This window comes from Cucurbita pepo, chromosome 5 (assembly GCF_057944985.1).
Source record: "Cucurbita pepo subsp. pepo isolate OVF chromosome 5, ASM5794498v1, whole genome shotgun sequence".
In the NCBI taxonomy this organism is placed as follows: Eukaryota; Viridiplantae; Streptophyta; class Magnoliopsida; order Cucurbitales; family Cucurbitaceae; genus Cucurbita; species Cucurbita pepo.
Window position 1 is genome coordinate 15,521,865 of NC_141802.1, and position 20,331 is coordinate 15,542,195.

At 36.0% G+C, this 20,331-nt stretch overlaps 3 protein-coding genes across 6 annotated transcripts; 1 reads left to right on the forward strand and 2 right to left on the reverse strand.

Annotated features, from left to right (window-relative positions):
- The first annotated feature begins 919 nt into the window (after positions 1-919).
- Positions 920-9,017, forward strand: LOC111795806 (uncharacterized). 4 transcript variants are annotated; one of them, XR_002815255.2, is made up of 14 exons: positions 920-1,053; positions 1,243-1,392; positions 1,490-1,579; positions 2,683-2,748; positions 2,819-2,884; positions 3,130-3,215; positions 5,834-5,879; positions 6,041-6,095; positions 7,102-7,178; positions 7,324-7,495; positions 7,582-7,706; positions 7,792-7,967; positions 8,055-8,207; positions 8,575-9,017. XR_002815255.2 is itself a non-coding variant. In XM_023678394.2 (14 exons), exons 2-14 carry the CDS (start codon positions 1,375-1,377, stop codon positions 8,635-8,637), a joined length of 1,122 nt encoding a protein of 373 aa, XP_023534162.1. In that variant the 5' UTR covers positions 920-1,053; positions 1,243-1,374; the 3' UTR covers positions 8,638-9,017. The 4 variants fall into 4 exon arrangements, 3 of the variants coding, with proteins under 3 accessions (XP_023534162.1, XP_086980129.1, XP_023534164.1); XM_023678394.2 differs by having other exon boundaries at positions 7,792-7,896; XM_087124003.1 differs by having other exon boundaries at positions 7,324-7,489; positions 7,792-7,896.
- A 1,355-nt stretch (positions 9,018-10,372) lies between these two features.
- LOC111794842 (patatin-like protein 3) lies at positions 10,373-12,384 on the reverse strand. The gene is made up of 6 exons (XM_023677006.2): positions 12,150-12,384; positions 11,884-12,071; positions 11,633-11,819; positions 11,228-11,392; positions 10,854-11,162; positions 10,373-10,781 (listed from the first exon to the last, which is right to left on the reverse strand). Exons 1-6 carry the CDS (start codon positions 12,261-12,263, stop codon positions 10,557-10,559), a joined length of 1,188 nt encoding a protein of 395 aa, XP_023532774.2. The 5' UTR covers positions 12,264-12,384; the 3' UTR covers positions 10,373-10,556.
- A 5,667-nt stretch (positions 12,385-18,051) lies between these two features.
- On the reverse strand, positions 18,052-19,983 carry LOC111794542 (patatin-like protein 2). The gene is made up of 6 exons (XM_023676574.2): positions 19,825-19,983; positions 19,556-19,737; positions 19,291-19,477; positions 19,048-19,212; positions 18,655-18,963; positions 18,052-18,535 (listed from the first exon to the last, which is right to left on the reverse strand). Exons 1-6 carry the CDS (start codon positions 19,936-19,938, stop codon positions 18,293-18,295), a joined length of 1,200 nt encoding a protein of 399 aa, XP_023532342.1. The 5' UTR covers positions 19,939-19,983; the 3' UTR covers positions 18,052-18,292.
- Between the last annotated feature and the right edge of the window lie 348 nt (positions 19,984-20,331).

Here is a 20,331-nt window from a genome sequence, read left to right on the forward strand (position 1 = left end):
ATCTTAATAACAATTTTGAAATTAAATAGGAAAAAGTTAGAAAAAATAACACAGTGGTTTTATATGAACTTACTCCACCCTCGAGTGCGTCTTCGAAATTTGAATAAATCTTTCTTCGGATCAGAGTCCAACTGCTACACGACTTTTTTACGAATTCAAGAGCAAACTCAATCATTTCCACGGTTCAGGATCAAATCGGTACAATTGTCTGAATTTTTATACAACACACCACAACTCTGTAAGAGAGTAGATTTACAATTTGATCACTCACAACTATTTTCTAACACTACAATAAACATCTCCTTTAAAAATGAGATGAACGGGAAATAAATTTGGAAGATACAATAAACATCTTTACGAAGAATAAGATAGAATAAGATGAACAAAAAATAAAATTGAAAAGATACAAAAACAAAAATAAAATGGGAAGGTTTGTAAAGAGAGTCTTCAAAATTTAGAGTGGACAATAAAATAAATTTTTTTAATGTGTTATTTTATTTTATGATATATATATTATAAAATAAATATTAAAACATTTCAAATTTATTGTTATTATTTATTTTTTAAATGTAATAATATAATAATACATATTTTTATAATTGAAATGATTTTTTTTTTTTTTTAAAAGTAATCGAAAACTACTCCTTTGTTACTTTATAAGGATGTACTTTGCAATTTTGCCGCTACATCGTCACGTTGGGTATCTTATTTGGATAAAGCTTTTTAATTTTAGCTCTAATTTGAGTGATTGAAAAATGAATTGAAATAATTATTCGGACAATTTAAAATATTAATAATTGTTAATAATTGAGTGTAGATCGGTTATTATTAAAACATCAAAATTTAATTTGAGATTAAGAGCTAAAATAAATTAAGATATATTAAGATTTGAAGTTATATGAATCAAATTGGGACCAAACTAAATTAGGGAATAAATAAGGCTTAAAAATATGTTATTAAAATAAAATAAATAATAAAAAGAAACAGGAGAGGAGGGAGAGAGATGAGATCTGCTCTAGGTGTTTCTTGAATTCCCAGAAAATCTGATTGAAGGTCAGTTGAGCGCGTTATCCACGAATCTATACTTTTTTTTTGTCTGTTTCAATTGTTATTTTGAAGCTTTAATCGCAAACAAGAAATTGAAACAAGGAACAAACCGAATGATGGAATCGGTGAGATTCATTTGGTATTTAACTATTGTGTGTGAGAAAGAGGTGTGCTTCTTCTTCTTATTATGTGCAGGGAGCGAGTGCGAGAGATTTGGGGAGAGTGAGCGTGGGTCTTAGAGCGAGCGAGGAAGAACAGGAGGAGAGTGAGATATTCTTTTTTCACTTTTAGGGTTCAATTTCATTGCGTTAACTGCCCCAATTCATCATGGATCGGAAGCTTGTGGTTTGTTTTTTCTTTTTCATTTGTTTCTTCTATCAAGTAATTTGGTTAAGGGTTCGATTCGTTTTATTTATTTATTTATTTATTTCGCGAAATTTAGGTTCTCGGCATTCCATGGGACATCGATACAGAAGGGCTAAGAGACTATATGAGCAAATTTGGAGAGTTGGAGGATTGTATTGTCATGAAGGTTTGCCTTTTCCCCTATTCGTATGATGCATTCGTACTATCATTCTTTCTTATGGGTTTTTAAGAAAGCATGCCTTTGTCATGAATTCAGTGATTTTGAAAGTGTGAGGTGCACTGGAGCGTAATAACTTCAAAATAAAAAAGATTTGTAGACACTTTATATAATACATGAACATGAAGATTGTTATGAATAAGAACATAATGAAAATTTTAAGAATTAAAAGCTTTTATTTGAGATTGTGGAGGAAAAATGAAGGTGTTAAGAATGCTTTTATTTTCTTCCTAAAACATTATTAAAGAAATTAGGGCTTCAAGCATCGAGGTGCCCACCCCAGCTATCGGTACCTGTGCCTCAAGCTGGCCTTATCAAGGGTGCCTAGCTGTTTTGAAGCAATACACCGAGTGTGGGCTTTTCTGTGTGCCTGCCATGGCATGCTTGATCTATTGGCGTTTAGATTGTAGGAATGTATGTGCTGTTTATGTTTGGACGTGCAGAAATATGCTAGGAAGTGAAACATGTTCAGTTTGCAGGAATGAAAATTATTAATTATTAGTTAAATTTCAAGAACATAGTTTTAAATTAAGTTAAACATTTTCATTATAAAAGTTAAAATCCATATCTTGCCATTTCTTGTTCAGACCCAAGCAAAAACCAAAAATATCTTACAATCTTCATTAGGTACTTACCGAGTAAAAAGACATCTCCAGAAAGTATGATCCAAATCTTTTGATGCTTGCATACAAAAACACACTGTAGATAGCCTAAAGTGTCTCTTTAGGTCGTTTATAAGAAATTTTGTACTTTTCGGTAGGCCTTGTTGTCTTGGATTGAAGCCCTGTTTTGTATAGCTTGTTTGGATTTGGATTGCTTCTCTTGTTGGACTTTGGTTTTAGATGCCCCTCCTACATTCTTGTTTGTTTTGTTAACGAAAGTTGGTTTTCAATAATTTTTTCTAATATATTAATTTATCAGCTTTGTTTTCCCTGGTGGATTGTACATATGAAGACAGTGGATGCTTGTTGTGGCTAATTTTGTGTAGATACATTTTTATTTTCAAGTCCTTTTTTGGTAGTCATATGCTTTTTTTTTTCCTTATATGTCAGGAGAGGTCAACTGGTCGGTCTCGTGGTTTTGGGTATGTGACCTTTGCAACCGATGAAGATGCTAAGGTAAGACTATCTTCAATATCTTCACTTTTGGTTGACTTGATGCCTGATGCCTTACACCTCCTTGTTGCAGAATGCGCTATCTAATGAGCACTTCCTTGGCAATAGAATGCTGGAAGTTAAAGTTGCCACACCAAAGGTTAGTTTCCCTTTTTCTCTCTTTCCCTTTTTTATTTGCCTTCCTTACATACATTTTCCTTGTCTAGAATCCCCTTCATTTTATCTTCTTTTTGAATAAATAAATCATTAAAAGTGCGAGTACTGTCTTTTGATTTGTATGCATACATATTTGTATATGTTTTGAATTGAAAAGCATGTCCTGGAAAATGATCATATTTTCAGGAAAAATTTGTCTCATATTTGTATCATATTTTCTGTTGACAGGAGGAGATGAGAGCACCTCCAAAGAGAGTTACGAGGATATTTGTAGCAAGGATTTCACAATCTGTGACTGAGGCTGCCTTCCGCAGGTAGTTTGGTGCGATTTTGTGCCAGATTCTTGTGCACAATCAATATATATCAGACATTAGTTGAACACGATGGCTACATGTTGGACACTTGTTAGGCACATGTTAAATCCTTGTTAAGCATAATAAATAGGTCTTATTTCACTTGATGGGGGCCGTTCCTTTTGTGGATTCGGTTTTCTTATATGCCTTTTTATTCTTTCATTTTCTCTCAATGAAAGCTTGATTCATTATTAGAACAAACGTTCAAAGAAAAGAAAAGAAAAGAAAAGAAAAATAGTAATATAGGACAAAACAATGTACTGAGTTAATACATCAAAATCTTTTTTCCAAGCATACACATAGGCTTACTGACTTCAGATTTGCTGATGGTATACAATATTTATTTAAAAAAGTGTATATTTTAATTAGTGTATTCTTGTCACGTTTGGTCCTGAACTTTTTAGAAAATTCCGTCTTACTGTGTCCATGTTGTGTTGTGTGCGTCTCTCCTGTCCATGCTAGAAATTTGATTGGGATTTATCGGTGAAGGCTGAAGAGGAATTGGGAAGAGAACAGGCAACAAAGCTGGAAGTAGAAAAAAAGATTGAATCTGGCCTAAAGAATTCAGGCTATAGATCATTTAAGGAAGTCTGTGGAGAACTGAGAAAGTACAAACCTCTTAATGGAACTTTGTCGCCAGAAACTTTTTGAGCTTGAAATCTGACGTGGAATTATCAGTGAATAGGAGGTAAAGACTAATTTAGAAGAGGACGGGAAAAAAGATGAAAGAAGAAAAATATTGAATCCCCACCAAGAGTATGCACAGGTTATAGAACGTCGAAGGAAGTTGTGGAGGCATGAGAGAAATTGAGAACTTCTCAATGAAACTTCGTAGCAACTTGAGAGATAAAGAACTTTGAGGTGGCAGTTGAATGACTATTTGTTAATTTTCTATTCACATCATTACATGTGTGAATGACAGAATGATAATCCTCCGATAAAGTCTAAGGAATGTATGCGTGAGGAAAGAGTGAGGATTGATTTTTTAATTAGTTAGTTAAAGGGGGATGCATCGATGTGTTACGAATTTGTGGGGCTGACATAATAGGAAAGAGGGAGTACTCAAGGGAAAGAAGGGAGCTGGGAGAGGTACGCTTGCTTGGTCGGCAAGTTGGGTGTACTTTGGAGAGAGTTTGCTTGATTGTGTAACATATTGATAAATAAATCTAGCTCCCATGCTTGTATAGCTTATCAAGTATCGAGCAAGAAGCTACACTTTATGGCTTATGTCTTCCCGTCCTCTGACTCTTCCTCCTTGCTGTCCTTGAGTTTTTTCCGCAATTTCTCTAAAAGAGAGGCTTTGGATGTTGTGTGCCTTCTTTCGATTCCTTAGGGGCGATATGTTCTTCGCGGGGGGAGGGACACTAGGTTCTAGTCCCTGGATCCATGTAGGGTCTTCTCTTGTAGCTCTTTCTATTGGTTCAGTCTGGCCTGTTCTCCCTCTTTCTGTGTTTGCTTTCTCCCTGGTCTGGAAAGTGCAAATCCCTAAGAGGGTAAAATATTTGTGTGGCAGATTTTACATGAGAGAATCAACACTTTGGACCTGTTTCTATGGTGGTGCATTCTATGTAGGTGTCAGACTGAGTATTTGTATCATCTGTTGTGGGTTGCTCGTTTGTCCGAATTTTTTGGGCTCGTTAGTTAGATTCTTATAATTTATGTTGGGTTTGACAGAGGAGGTTCTCCTGGGCTTACTTGTTCGTGAGAAGGACACTGTTTTTTGGCATGCCAGTTTCTCTTGCCATGCCATGGGGGTTTGGCTGGAGAGGAATTGTAGACTTTTTAGAGAGGTGTGGGTGTCGGTCACTTGGCCTTTTTGTAATTATGATCTTGGTTTGATTTTGTTGGATTGAAGTCCCTTTGCATAGTTTATGAGACGTTCTTTTGTGGGTCTTATTTTATCTATACCCATATATTTTATTTTTAGTTTCTCAAAGAAAGTGCGGTTTCTTCTACAAAAAATAAATAAATCCATCTCATATCACAAAATTTTGTGTGGCCTTTCTGTTTCAAATGGGGATGTTGCAGGGACAAACATTTTAAAATTTAATTTGGGGATGAACCGTGCTTGCATCTGCCCCTCAAATGTGTCTCAAGTTATTAAAATTATTCTATTGATCTTTAATTAACCTTTTCCATTGACAGACGAATAGGAAGTTTCATATTTTCATTAAATGAATTATTTAAACTAATAAATAATAAAATTAATTTTATTGCCTAGAAAAAGTAGGTACCTGCAAGGGAACCTGTTCCTTCAGGGTTTTTAGACATCTCTTAAGAGTCAGAGTCTGTTGACTCAATCCACAATGACTTTGGTAAAGCCTTCAAGCTATATACCCAAATGCAACTTTGTAAGAATTTCATTATCTGATGGTTATGGAGAGAAGATTGTTAGTATCCTTCGGATGGCACTAAGGCCTTTTAAGAATCCACTAAGACACTATTAAAGCATCTCGTAGAAGAGTTGCAACATTTGTCTTAAGAATTTGATTCATGGTTTTTATTTATGACTTGATGACCTTTTTTTTGTTATTTGGTTTACAAATTCTTGATGGAAATGAACTTCATGTTTGTTGCAGTCATTTTGAGAAATATGGAGAAATAACAGATCTTTACATGCCGAAGGTACGTTTTCCTTTCACTAAACTAGGAAATTAGTTCTGTGGATTCTCTATTCCTATTTTCACTTATCAGGTGTACATGTACTACGTGAATTGGAAAATATGGGTCACCCATGTTTTTGTGCAGTGTATATTAACATCTTTTAACTTTTGTTAATTATTCAGGACCAGGGCTCAAAAATCCATCGTGGAATAGGTTTCATCACTTTTGCAAATTCAGGTTGGATCATCTTTTTATATTGATATAAGATATGATTGCAGAGTTCAAGTTGGCAACTTTTGGTTTGTTTCTTCAATTTCTTAAAATATCCGCCCAAATACGGATCCTTTTAATTGTTTACTAGTGCAGTAGTTGAGTTTTTCTACACTGTTCAAAGATTTCCGGATACATAAGTACAAAGATTGGTTTATGGGAAACCATTTTCTCTCTGCTACCACTCTCAAACAACTCACTCTCTTTCATTTTTCAATTTCATCTCCTTTTTCACTCTTCTTTCCACTGCTTTTTTCTATAACTATTCACTTACTTCTTGTTTTCCTTTCATTTTTTTCTTGAAACTCTTTTTTTTTTTTTTCTCCAATTTCAATTGATTAGAAAATACATCTTCAGAATTCAAAGGTACAAAATGATTTTTTTACCATCTTTCCACAATCTAGCTTGAATAAGGCCGAACTCTTCAAAGAGCAAGCCAGTTTAAGTGAATATAATTCTACACAGAGCAAGCCACTTCTAAATTGAGTCATCCCATAATTGAACTCTTCAAAGAGCAAGCCTGTTTAAGTGAACTTAACCTAAACTCCATGGTAACTTAAATCTTTTACACATTGACCTTGCACATGAAATTGAGTTTGAATCTAGACTAACGATTTTGAAGGTAAAGAATGAATGTTTCTTGTTTTGGATCAAAACTTGTGGAACACCATGGTCACTATCATTTGCTCAGTAGAGGAGGGGGTGGGAAGGGACAAGCAGTGGGGGAAGAGGAGAGGGACATTTAAAACTGTTCATGGTTCTTTTTCTTTCCTCTCGCCGACTAAGTGTGCTGTCCTTAAGAAAGTTCCAGAGAGGCTTTTTTATCCTCCTGCAGTGTACCTTGGTTTTCCTTCTAATTTTGTTTTATTGACAATCTTCATTGTAACGTTTTCACATTAATATAAAAGTTCAACCATGCTATTTCGTGGTTGCCGATTTCCAGGCACTAAATGTAGCAACTACTATCTTGTAGACTCTGTAGAGAATTTGATGGCTGAAACTCATGAATTAGGAGGTTCTGCAGTGGTTGTTGACAGAGCGACCCCCAAGGCAAGATTTTGCTGTTATCTTTATAACACCATATTTACCTTTTGATGGATCTTTTTTTTTTCTTTTTTTTTTGAAGACCGAAGGATTCTTTTTAGTTTGTCATGATTTTGTTCGTCTAATTGAGATCAATATACTATTTTTCCAGGATGATGATTTCAGACCCATAGGGAAAATGCCGCGAGGGGGTGGTGGTGGTGGTGGTGGTGGTGGTGGTGGAGGATATGGTGCATACAATGCTTATATTTCTGCAGCAACAAGATATGCAGCACTGGGTGCTCCTACCTTATACGACCATCCAGTCTCAGTTTATGGTGGGAGTATGTATCTCTGATAGTATCCTTGTTCATGTGATGCTTGGTCTTGGTGAATATTGTTATGATGATTCCCCATTTCATTGGATCAGGAAGGGAATTTCGAGGGATGGGAAAAAAGATTTTTATCGGTAGGCTCCCACAAGAAGCATCTGCTGATGATCTCCGCCAATACTTCGGTCGATTTGGCCGTATATTGGATGTCTATGTACCCAAGGTAAATTAGATTTAGTTAATGCTCCACTTTTTATGAGTGACTGAATTGAGATAGCATAACGGTTCAGTTGTACTGACGAATGTAGGATCCTAAAAGATCTGGTCATCGAGGTTTTGGTTTCGTAACTTTTGCTGAAGATGGTGTAGCAGATCGTGTATCTCGAAGATCTCACGAGATTTGTGGACAACAGGTATTCTACTGCATGTCACTTTCCTCACTAGAAGGGCATTGCCAGCGACTGTTCTTTTCTGCCTTTTGCGAGTAATGGTTACTAGTTATTAGTTATATGATTATTACGCAAGCTTCAATCTTGGGTTATGAATCTTATCTCACAATTGGAATCTGCAGGTTGCTATCGATTCAGCCACTCCTCTTGATGATGCTGGAGCAGCTGGACCAAGTGGACCTTTTGTGATGAGTAGCGCGGCAGAATCTTTTGGGAGCTATGGTGGACCTATGAGGACTTATGGAAGGATGTATGGAAGCCTAGACTTTGATGATGTAAGTGGCTCTGTTTCTATTTGACTTATATTCAAGTTGGTTAAAATTTAGGTAGTGATTGATAGGTTGTCCACCACATTTAGCGAGCTTTACATTTACTGGTGCCTCTCAGACCCTCCAAAGGGCCCTACAATTAGGATTATAAACATTTTGATTAAAGATTCTTTAGAAATTATTTGAAGGTTTGGTTTCTGAACTTTGAAGTGTTCTGTAACTTTGAAAGTGTTTTATGATAAGCATTTTTTCGCAAAGTACTTTTGAGTGCTTTTGACGAGTCAAAAGTCAAAAGCATTTAAAAAGGTTACTTCAACATGATTTGTTTTTTCTTTTAAGCTTTTTTAAAGATTAATGGGTTTATATTGTGCAGTGGGGTTATGGAGTTGGTGGTGGAAGACCATCTAGAGCAGACTGGAGGTATCGGCCGTACTGATGAGAGACAAACCAGCATTGAATTAGTAGTGATGGCTGATAGCTGATGGCTTGATAAATCAACGGCATGAATTGCCATATTTATGGAGAGTCGATATCTTTCAATGTCTGATTATTTGGTTTCTTTTGGTTTATTGTTTTTAACTGTCTCAACACCATTCCTTAGCTGAAACATGGATCAATTGGGGTCGTCGGGGTGTGGGATCGGGATCGGGATCAGGAGGGTATGTCGGCTGTATGAATGTTTGGTTAGTAGTTCTTAGTGAGTTATATTCTTCTCTAACTCTACTTTTAAGAATATTCATTTTATAACATCTCTAGGATGGTTTGGTTATCATCGAACAATTGATCGACTACTGAACGCTGGATGGCCTTTTTCTAGTTATGTGTTCTTTTTCTTTGAATCAGTCCTACAATGCTTTCAGATCCTTCCAATTTGACTAAATCCATGGCCAAATAAGAGCACTCCCTCATTGCAATAGAAGTTAATGATGATGTGGCTGATTCACTTAAACCTACCACGTTATTTAATTTCAACCTATTTACACTATTTTGATCGATTCACACTATTTTGATCGATTCATTTATTTTTGACATGTTCTATGATCGAGCGTGAAAATGGATAGCTATGGATAGCTAAATGATGGAATTGGAATATTTGAACAGTTTAGCTCAGTTGCATGAAGGCTTTTGTTATGCCAAATTTGACTTTGCATGATTCATTAACAATGTTGGGACTCTAGCATGATATTTATAGATACTTTATGATGATTATGCATGATGATAATGATTTATTGCCTTTTAGTATTCTTAGAAGCATGATAAGAGGCTCGAAATCTTAATTATGCCTTGACATATAATTGGATTGATGCTATGTGACCGAGACTACATGCATGATGAATTAGTATGCCTTAACTTCTATTTTACTTTTCTTTGGTAATAGAACCTTAATTAGGGTCTATTATGATTATATGGGTTGACTTCTACTACATAGAATGGTTGGGCGCAACCCCTAATCACCAACTTACCTTGACTAGTGAGAGTCTACTTAATATATAGGATTGTGATATTACCCACCTAGGACCAAGAGGATGTTATTGAGGGAGCTCTTGTTGTGCTTAGGGGAGAGTTTAGACTATTTAAGGACATGATATTGCATGGAAATAGGAAGCTTGTTAGGCATGGTCAATGAGATTTCTGTTAATGCTCCACACCTACTAGACCTACCCTAGCCCTAGAGTTTGAGATAGATAAGTACACCCTGACTTATGTGCAAGAAGTACGATGACCTAGATCAATCTTGGAGAATAGGAAAGTAAGGTTAAGTACACCCATGACCTAGATCAATCTTGGAGAATAGGAAAGTAAGGTTAAGTACACCCGTAACTCTAGAATAACTGAGAGAGGTGATTTACACCCTTAAAATAGGTGTGCAAGATATATGACTATGAAAGCCTAATAGGACTAATATGAACCCAATGCTCTAGAGTTGGATAACTTTAGGAACTTGAATGAATACAAGCTTTAAGAACATTGAATAGGAGAAGTTTCAATGAGTGCCTACAAATACGTTACTTATCGAGTATTTTTATACTTGTTCTTGTTATTATTTATCTTTCAGAGCATCGTAGATATAGTCTTGAGCAGGAGCGAGCGTGCAAGGTCGTGCGGCTATAGAAGGGACTTTAGGGTTGTGTCATGTGTTCTCTACATTTAATTATGTATTTTGGAACGCATTTGATTTGTATCTATTTTGTATTCATATCTTCCTTGTTTACAGATCTCTCTCTCCGCCATTATTAAGCACTTAAACCACACTAAGCAAACAAATGAAAATTTTACAACGATATTAGGAGACACATAGATAGTGACTCTCATATGGTGGACAAAGTAGTGAGACATGCAACAAAGTCTCTCATCTCAACTGTGTAGCCTTAACTTTCGTTCTTCATGGAGCAATTTAGCAAACTCGGTGAGAGCTTCCTCATTAGTACCCTCTCCTTCAACAACCTCATATCTTCCTGTTTCCAAATTAACCCTCGACACGGATTTCTTTAGTAACTCCTCTCCAATCTTTACAAGCTTTTCTAAGTTCTCTGTCGTCGCTATATCCACCGACGCAGCGTCGCCTGTCAACGAGTCATCCTGTTCATACACAAACCTCATCCTATCACTGTTTTCCTCTTCATACAAAAATGACATATAAACTAGCATTACCTGAATTCGAAGATAGTTTTGGTCAACCTTCAGAGACTGAAAAAGGGTCGACACGTGAAAGTCAACCATGTCGGAACTCGCATCGGTAAAAAAGTCAATGATTGGAGTGGAACCACTGTTTAGCTGAAATATCCAACTAAGAGCTCCCCATTCTGAAGCTTGTGTTGCATTATACTTCTCTTCATGTTTAGGCAAGCCAGTCCCTAGAGATAGAACAAGCATTTTTCTTGCATCATTTGCTTTGATCCTTGCCGTTTCTATTTGATGCACTGCAATTTGCCTGTTTATGTGGGATATGGCTGCTAATGTCTGCCAAATTTAAGATTAGTTTCATTTGATTGTTTTTTTAACTTAAGGCACTTGTTAAAACTCACGGGATTATTAACGGCCACAGCACCGTCAATGACGTTGTAAGTGCGAGTTGTGTTGGCTTTCTCGTCCTTCGTCTCAAAGAAGTGAGCGGGTAAGAACGTGGGCGCTGCTGACGTCGCCAAGCACACGTCCGCCAACTTCGGATTCTTCAATGCATTTACTTTCGCCTGCATTTCATGTTATGAAATTTGATTTAAGATATAAAAATATCGATAGAATAGATATGTCTGTATAACTGTAATTAAGAAATATATTTTATACAGCCGCGAACATTAATGAATATTCTACTTTCTATTCCACTTCCACCTCAGTTTTTCATTCTTAACCTATATTCACTTAATTTCTTTTCTCGACTCTAAGAAAATGTATAGATAAACGCAAAATTGAAACATTAAGATTTTGATTACATCGTTGGTGGTGAAGATGACGGGTTGGAGAATCTTGATGTCGAAAGCGGGAATCACGACGTTGGTTAGTGTCTGATTCAGAGTCAAATCTCCGATCAACTCATTCACCACGGTCCTCAGATAGTTACCGTCGTACTTCGGCCCTCTCACACGCCCAAACAAATTCATCACCCCACCAAGAAAATACCTATAATATCATCAAATTTGTATCAAACTCAGCAAACAAAATCAACTTCACAACCATAGCTAACCTTGGTTGAGGAAAAATCTTTGGAGTCTCCTTGATGTAAAACTCCGTAATCTTATTAGCTGCAAACAATGGTCGATTGTTGTTGTTCTTGTCCGGAGCTGTAAGCATAGTCGTCACTAATCCCCCGGTGCTCGTCCCAGCAATTACGTCGAAGTAATCCGCCAATCTTGCTTCCTCGCCGTCCAATTCCTACAGGGTCAACCCCAAATTATACGTATAGAGAAAGTATAATTCATACGTCCAAGATAGAGAAAACGAATATTATACCTGAAGTTTGGACTCGAGAAATGCGAGGAGAATTCCGGGGATGATGCCTTTGATACCACCGCCATCGATACTCAGAATTGTTACAAGCTGCCCCTTTTCAAAGTTTGGATTCATTTTGGAAGGTTTGGGTATCAAAAATGAGTATATTTTGAAGGAGGGTATGATTGGTTTGGTCTAAGATGGGTAAATAGTGGGCAGTTGAGACCATAATCAATAATGGATAGGACAGTCCTGTTTTGAATGCCAACAATCATCCTCTGGCCCCAACTTTCAAAGTAATATATAATTCACAAAAATAAAATTAAATAAAATTAAACATAAAAATGTTTTCAGGGAAAGGACATGAAATTTGACTTAATTTTTTAGGGATATCCCATAATTTAAAATTTGCAAGTGGCATGCTCTCATTTTTGGCTTTAAATGACATAACTATAAGGTCGATGTAGGGCATTAAAAAGTCGAATAATAGAATTTATATTTAAAACTAAAAATCGAAGAAAAGTCAAGATCTTTAACTCGAGGGCTTAAAAAGTAATATGGAATTAGAGATGTTCATGGAGTGGGTCGGGGAGTCATTCCGCATCTTCGAAAAATTCTCCATTTATTTTGAAGTAATCGAGTTGTCTGTAGCTAATTTTTTCTCATTTATTATTCTTTAAAAAAATCAGTTATTTTAAAGTTTTGATTTTTCAATATACTCTTAGATTATATTGAAAAATGTAAAAATAATTCAATATATTTTATAAACAAACATATATATATATATATATATATATATATAAAACGTTAATATTGTACAATATCATTTCTAAAATTTAAAATTTAATATTACAACATAAATTTTAACGAATTTTAACCTAACTTTGAGAAGTAATCTCAAAATTAATTGATTTATTTTTTTATATATAACTAAAATGCATATATATATTAATATAATATTAAATGGGTGAGAATGGAGAATATAATCTCGTCTCCCGTCTCGTTTATCTAACGGAAAAAATAATGTTTTCTACCGTCTCTCTGGTTGTCCGTCTAAACGGAAAATCCTCTCCCGTTTGGAGCAAGTTCTACTGATAAAATCGATATCTCTGTCTGAAATTGAATGAATAAGAGCCAAGGAGTCAATTTTAATGAGCTGTAGCCTCATCCCTTTCCAAAGAAGATGGAAAAGTCATTATATTGGCCTTTTGCCTCCTGATATGGCTCGCAATAAATGGTGGACTCTTCTGGTTCAAGTCAATGAATTATTGACATCTAACCAACTGGTACCTAACGAGTGGCTAAAATTCAATAAATCTCTCACTTATCCAAATAAAATTAAAAGTTTTGGGTGAAATTATCAACTTTATTGCCTTCATTTAATTGTGTTTCAACTTGTTCTTTTAGTTAATGCATTTTACCTAAATGTTCACGGGTCAGGGTAACATTAATTTGACACGACACACGAACAAATAGAGGAATGAGTCTACATTCTTTTTTAAATAAGACGGTCATGGTTGATTTATGCGCTAAGCTAATTTAAAGCATCTTATCTTAAATTTATTATCAACTTAAGTACTCATAAACTTGCAATTATTGGAAAACTATGGTTGAATTACGGTTAAACAACCCTTGAAGAACTAGCAATGGAAGTATGACTAAAATGTGGAATAAGCTACTGGTTTTATTCCATGGTCTCCTTAGTAGATACCATCGTTTGTACATGGATTGTTTGCTATTAGGTCAAAAATAGTTAATGTAATAGGATGAATATTTAAAAATACTCGGTAGGTGACTCAATTACTAAGGTTGGTAATGGATTCACATAAGCTAAGTATCATGGCTAGTGAGACCTAATTTTCATGTCGTTTCTTATGCTTTGCATTCTTTTTCAAGTAATGTTAGATGAATAGTATTTCTTTTGTAATGTGCAAAAAAAAAAAAAAAAAAAATATATATATATATACTTATATACATAGTCGCCGAAAAATGCGAGATTTCCGGCGAGGCTCGACCCAAGCACACTGTAGCAACCCACAACCAAAGTTCCAATCTGTCCAGCACCCGTGGCCCCGACACAATCCACCATCCACCTGATGCACGCCTAGAAACACGACTTGCGTGCCTATGAGAGTGACCCAACCCGACTCGCAAGCCACACACGATCCAGCCCCTACACGTGTCCTCCATTCGGCTCCAGTGGTTGAAAACCGGCTATTCGGCTAGGATTTTGAAATTTGACACTTTTACTTAAGTTTTGGACCTCGAAGCTAAATTTGACCTTATTGAAATGATTTAAGATTAGTATAAGCAAGAACGAATTTGAAGGGTGAAAGCAAGCTAAATTGGAAGGAGAACTTCGGCTAAGGTCAACCATTTAAGTGACCCTACTATCAGTTCAGTCAGAAGACATGTCTTATGTGGGATGACACATGCCCAGCAACCCTTGCACGTGTCATGTATGTTGATAGAATGTACTATGATGATGTAATATGTTATAATGACGTGATTTGCTATTATATTATGATATGTTATAATGATGTGATGTATTATGATGCGATGATATGTGACATGTGGTGTATGATAATATCTTATGTTACGATTATGTGCATGTATGAGATGCCATGTTGCATTATAATAATGAAGAGTTTTTTGATACACAACCCCTAAACGACGTTATGAATGATGAATTTATGAAAGTTTTATACATGTATGTTACGTAGAGTAACATGTGAAGGATGCGAGGGGTTGTGTCACAGGAATGATTCAAAATGAAAAGTATAGAGACCACATGCATATTGTATGTTCACTAAATTGGGATACTTCCTCTTTTATGATGAGTACTGACTCGTACACTATGATGATTATAATCATCATCATGCTTTGCATGATATACGAGGGTTTGATGTACCTCCGGACGTTTGGCTACAACCAACTAGCCCGACCATGCAGGCCCAAGGGATGTGTGAGCTCGCCTGATGGGATCACGCTTGCACGTGTGGACCGTGTGTAGGGAAGTACTACACATCCAATTATAAAGTTACAAGATATTTGGAGGTCATTTGGGTCATAAATCGAAGGTAGTTTACCATAGGGGCATTATAGTAATTTTGCATTGTTACTTGGTTTACCTACTTAACCTTAACCAATAACTACCAAATTTTATATATAATTTTAACATGTCATATCATGCCAGACATTAAAATTTTATGAGTAGCGGAGCAGCGGTGTTCTTTAGTATGTTATTGTAACGTTACTTAATTTTTGAGCAAAATGCTCGTTTAAATCCTTAACTCACAACTCTTTGCTTATTTCTTTTATATTCATTCAAATAATACACAATTAAGCGATTCATACAAATATTTTTTAAGAAAAATTCAAGATTGGTTACTTACTTCTTAGTCGATATTCATGGCCTTGGTTTTCGAACTTCTGGTACTCAACTTACTCCAAAAAAGAATTTTGATAGCATTTTAAGGAGCCTAGTTTCTTTGAACCAATTCTTTAGGTTCTTTATGCTTTGTTTTGGAACCCTTCCTTGTGTGCCTCGTTGGAGTATTACAGATTGTGGCGCCCTTGGTACTGGATTGGGTTATGTAGTTGGATCTAGGCCAATGCATGGATCGTGGGCTAGGCACTGAACGAGGGAGGATGGGCTATTGGGTTTTGGGTCGTGCATAAGGCGGGCAACCTGAACGGGGCTAAAGTCACATGTGGGTTAGACGTTGGACGTGCGTGGGCGGTGAGAATATTTGCTAAAACCACCATACCTAAATAGTATGAAAGTTCATTTAACGTTGGAATTTAAATTCGGTTAGGTTAAATTCCAACCTTATTTTTGAAAGCTCCGATTAACTCAAAAAATAAAGTTGGAATTTAATCCAACTCTACCTTACTCTTAAAAAAATTATTTAACGTGTAACAGATATGATGCATTGTAATTTTTAAATATTTGATATTTGAATTTTATGACATTTTAGTTATTAATGTATCGTGTATACAAAGAATTTTTTTAAATAATTATATATATAAAAATCTAACAACTCAACTAATTTTTTTTTTTGAAATTTTGAGATTTTTTCAATTTAATTCAATCCATATTTAAATGATATCTTCGAAAAATGAAACACATATATTTAACTATTAACTTTAAATCAACTCGTTCAAATATCAAATCAACTCGTTCTTGTAGATTATTTTTGGACACTTGTATATAAATTTCAAACTTCAAACCTACTCCTAATAATTGAAGTCTATATGTAATTATTACATTAATTTTTATTAAAATTACAATAAAGTTCATGATGAATAATATTAGATTTTGTAACCTTGAAATCTTAATATAATTGAATAATATTAGTTTAGAAAATCCTATATTTTGTGAAGGTGAGTTGGGAACTTATTTAATTTGGGTTCGGTTCAAATAAACGAAAATTCTATGAAGTGCCTGGATGATATCATGGCGAACATAAATATCGAAGGTACGTGACATATATCCATACATACGGTCCCATAATTTTCATTCATAACATTTATAACTGCCAAAGCCTACCACCAGCACATATTGTCTTGTCCTTTTTGGATTTTCTGTTCTAGACTTCCCCTAAAGGTTTTAAAACAGGTTTGGTAGGGAGAGGTTTTCACACTCTCTTGTAAAAAAATGTTTTGTTCTCCTCTCCAACTGATGTGGGATCTCACAATCCACCCCCATTGGGTGCCAGCGTCCTTGCTGGCACACTGCTCGGTGTCGGGCTCTAATACCATTTGTAACAGTTTAAACCCACTGCTAGCCGATATTGTCCTCTTTGGCTTTCCTTCCAAGGGATTCCCCTCAGGGTTTTAAAACTCATAGGGTAGAGAGAGGTTTTCACACTCTTCTAAAGAATGCTTTGTTTCCCTCTCTATGACGTGGGATCTCACAATCCACCTTCCTTGGGGTCCAATGTCCTCGCTGGCACACCGCCCGGTGTCTGGCTTTGATACCATTTGTAACAACCTAAAGCTCACTTCTAGTAGACATATTGTCCTCTTTGAGCTTTCCTTCTAAGGATTCCCCTCAATGTTTTAAAACACCTCTGGTAGACAGAGGTTTTCACACCCTTATAAATAATAGTTCGTTCCTCTCTCCAACCAATGTGAAATCTCGCAACATTAATCTCATTTCCTTTCTCCTCTCATCATGACATATTTCATATATGCCTCATTTATAAATGGAAATCATCATATGATCAAACCTATAACTTTACGTGGCAGTAATAACATGACGTACATAGTAATTCATTTCATTTACAACATGGCGTAATGGAAGGAAGAAACCCATACACATAGCACAAACAACATGGTGAAACCTAAACACGACAACATTTAGAAGGAAGAAACCCACACGACATCCTTTTATTATCTACCAACAAATACCTTGGATAGACGAGTGCTTACCAATCTATGTGCTTGATGAGTAGGAACTGCGACGATGTCGATCATGATTTGGAATCGATGTGCACCTATGAAGTCACAGAATGGGATTTTTTCATAGTTACTATTTTTCTCTCTCCCGGATGTATGGTTTTGCGAGTCTAAACATATGAGAGGTATTGGTTAGTTCAAAGGGCATGGCGCAAGGCTTTTGAAGAGGGGTGTGGGTGGTTTCCTTCCACGGATATCGTGACATGAATAAGATTCAAATGAGTTTAATATCCTACATTGAAGTATATTATTCTATATTTACAAATATTTTATTTCTTTGTAGATAAGATATTTGGACTATCGAGGTTCCTTTGATAGGTTCTACAAATTTTATCTTATATTTGAAGCATAGTCCGAAAAGATACTACACAAGTCTTCGAAGTTCTATCTTAGTTTTGCTTATTCTTAAATAATTCAAAGTTGATCGATAATTAATTTCTAAATTATTTAAAAGTTACCATCGGTGAATAGTCCGTTCTTATCATTGAGAATCGAAGGAGTGGAAACTATTGATCTATCTAGATCGAAGCCCTTTTTTCGGAAATAAAATAAAGTTGATGTGATAACCCACCAACTCCAATGAGAACCTATCATTCATTTCCCTATTAATTTCGTACCACATATCATAATTGAATTCATATTTTTACACACATTTATCTTACATTTTTCATTCACTTGTTTGAATAGAACCACACTTAAAGCTAGTGGACTAGACCATCTTCAGGGCACAATCGTAATTTCCTCTCCTCCGACAACATTTTGGCAAATTCCACAAGTGCATCTTCGTTGGTTCCTTTCCCTTTAATTGGTTCAAACATTCCAGATTCCAAATTTACCCTCGACAGTGGTTTCTTTAGCAAATTCTCCCCCACTTGTAGCAACTTTTGCAGATTGCCTTCTGTTGCCATATCCATAGACGAAACATCACCGCTCAATGTATCGTCCTATTTATTGTTAAGAATGAAAAATAAAAGTGGGATTAAAAGCACGATCATTAATATTTACAATGTTTAAATAAGATTTACGGATATCTTTAAGATATATTTTATAACTAATAATCTACCTGAATACGAAGATAATGTTGATTACAGTGAGAACACTGAAAGATGCTGGAAATATGATAGTCCACCATATCACCACTAGCATCGCTAAAAATATCAACTAACGGTGCCGACCCACCCTGGTAGATCCAACCAAGCACGCCCCATTTCGAACATTTAGCTGCACTATACTTTCCATCATTTTTAGGCACCCCGGTGCCCAAAGAAAGCACCAACATCTTCTTTGTTTCCATGGGTTTAATACTCAAATATTCACTTTTTCGTCCCAAGGTGGCCACCTCTTTTGTCACATGGGTTATGGCCGCCAGTGTCTACATACCAATTTAAACCGTATCAAATATGATATATATAGTAAACTATAATTTAGTATTAAATATTCTTAACAACAAGCTTACTGGGTTGTTCGCTGCAACTCCTCCATCCACCATATCAAACTTACGAACATTATTTCCATTAGAGTTCTTGGTTTGAAATTCGTGCCCTGGTAAGAAAGTTGGTGCTGCCGAGGTACTAATGCAAACATCGGCCAATCTTGGATTGTTCAACTCATCTCGTTTCGCCTAACACATCAAAATCACTTCAATCAACCAAAAATTTGTTATGAACATCAAATGTTTTTGAGTACAAAATTTGCATACATCAAGTGTTGTGAAGATCACAGGTTGTAAGCGCTTGATATCAAATGCAGGAATAACGACATGGGTAAGCGTTTGCTTCAAGGTTAGCTCTCCAAGCAGCTCATTTATCAATTCCCTCAAGTATTTTCCATCGTACTTTGGGCCCATCACTTGCCCAAATACATTCATTATTGAGCTTAAAAGATGACTGTTTTCATCACAAAACACCAATTTAAAAGGTTAAGAACCAAAACAAACGTAAATTGATGGAGAAAAGGGAACTGACTTTCTTTGTGGGAAGATATGGGGAGCCTTTTCCAAGTAAAAATGGATGAGATCTTTAGCTGCATATAATGGTCGGTTGTTCTTGTCGGGAGCTGTGAGCATGGATGTAACCAAACCACCTGTACTTGTTCCTGCAATTACATCAAAATAGTCCGCTATTCTTGCATCTGGACCATCCAATTCCTAATCAAAGTGCATATAAAACGAGAAGCGTTTTAAACATTGTTTTGAAATGATGTAAAATTTGGTTTTGATAAACACTATATGTACCTGAAGCTTGGCCTCGAGGAAAGCAAGGATGGTTCCGGGAATGATGCCTCTAATGCCACCTCCATCGATACTCAAAATTGTTACCATCTTCCCCTTCTCGAAAACAGATGCCATTTGTTGAGAGATGTGGGAAATGGGTATCTGGAGAAAGGGTTTATAAGGGAAATCTGAGCACTGTTTTACTAAACAAGGCTCCATTCAATAATGGAGTTTCAATCGCGGAGCTAATATTGTCCTTTTGCTTTGCTTTCCCATTCCATTATGGAGAAGTTTTTACGTGGTTTGTTTAGTTCTTCTCTCTAATTGATGTGAAATTTTACAATCCACTACTTTTTAGGTCCAACGTCTTTACTGGCACTCGTGCCCTTCTCCAATTAATGTGGGACTACCCTCCAATCCACCTCCCTTCGAAGCCCAATGTCTTTGTTGACACACTCCCTTGTGTCCAACCACTTCGGGGTTAGTGTCCTTCTTGGCAGACCGCCTTGTGTCCACCTCCCTTCGAGG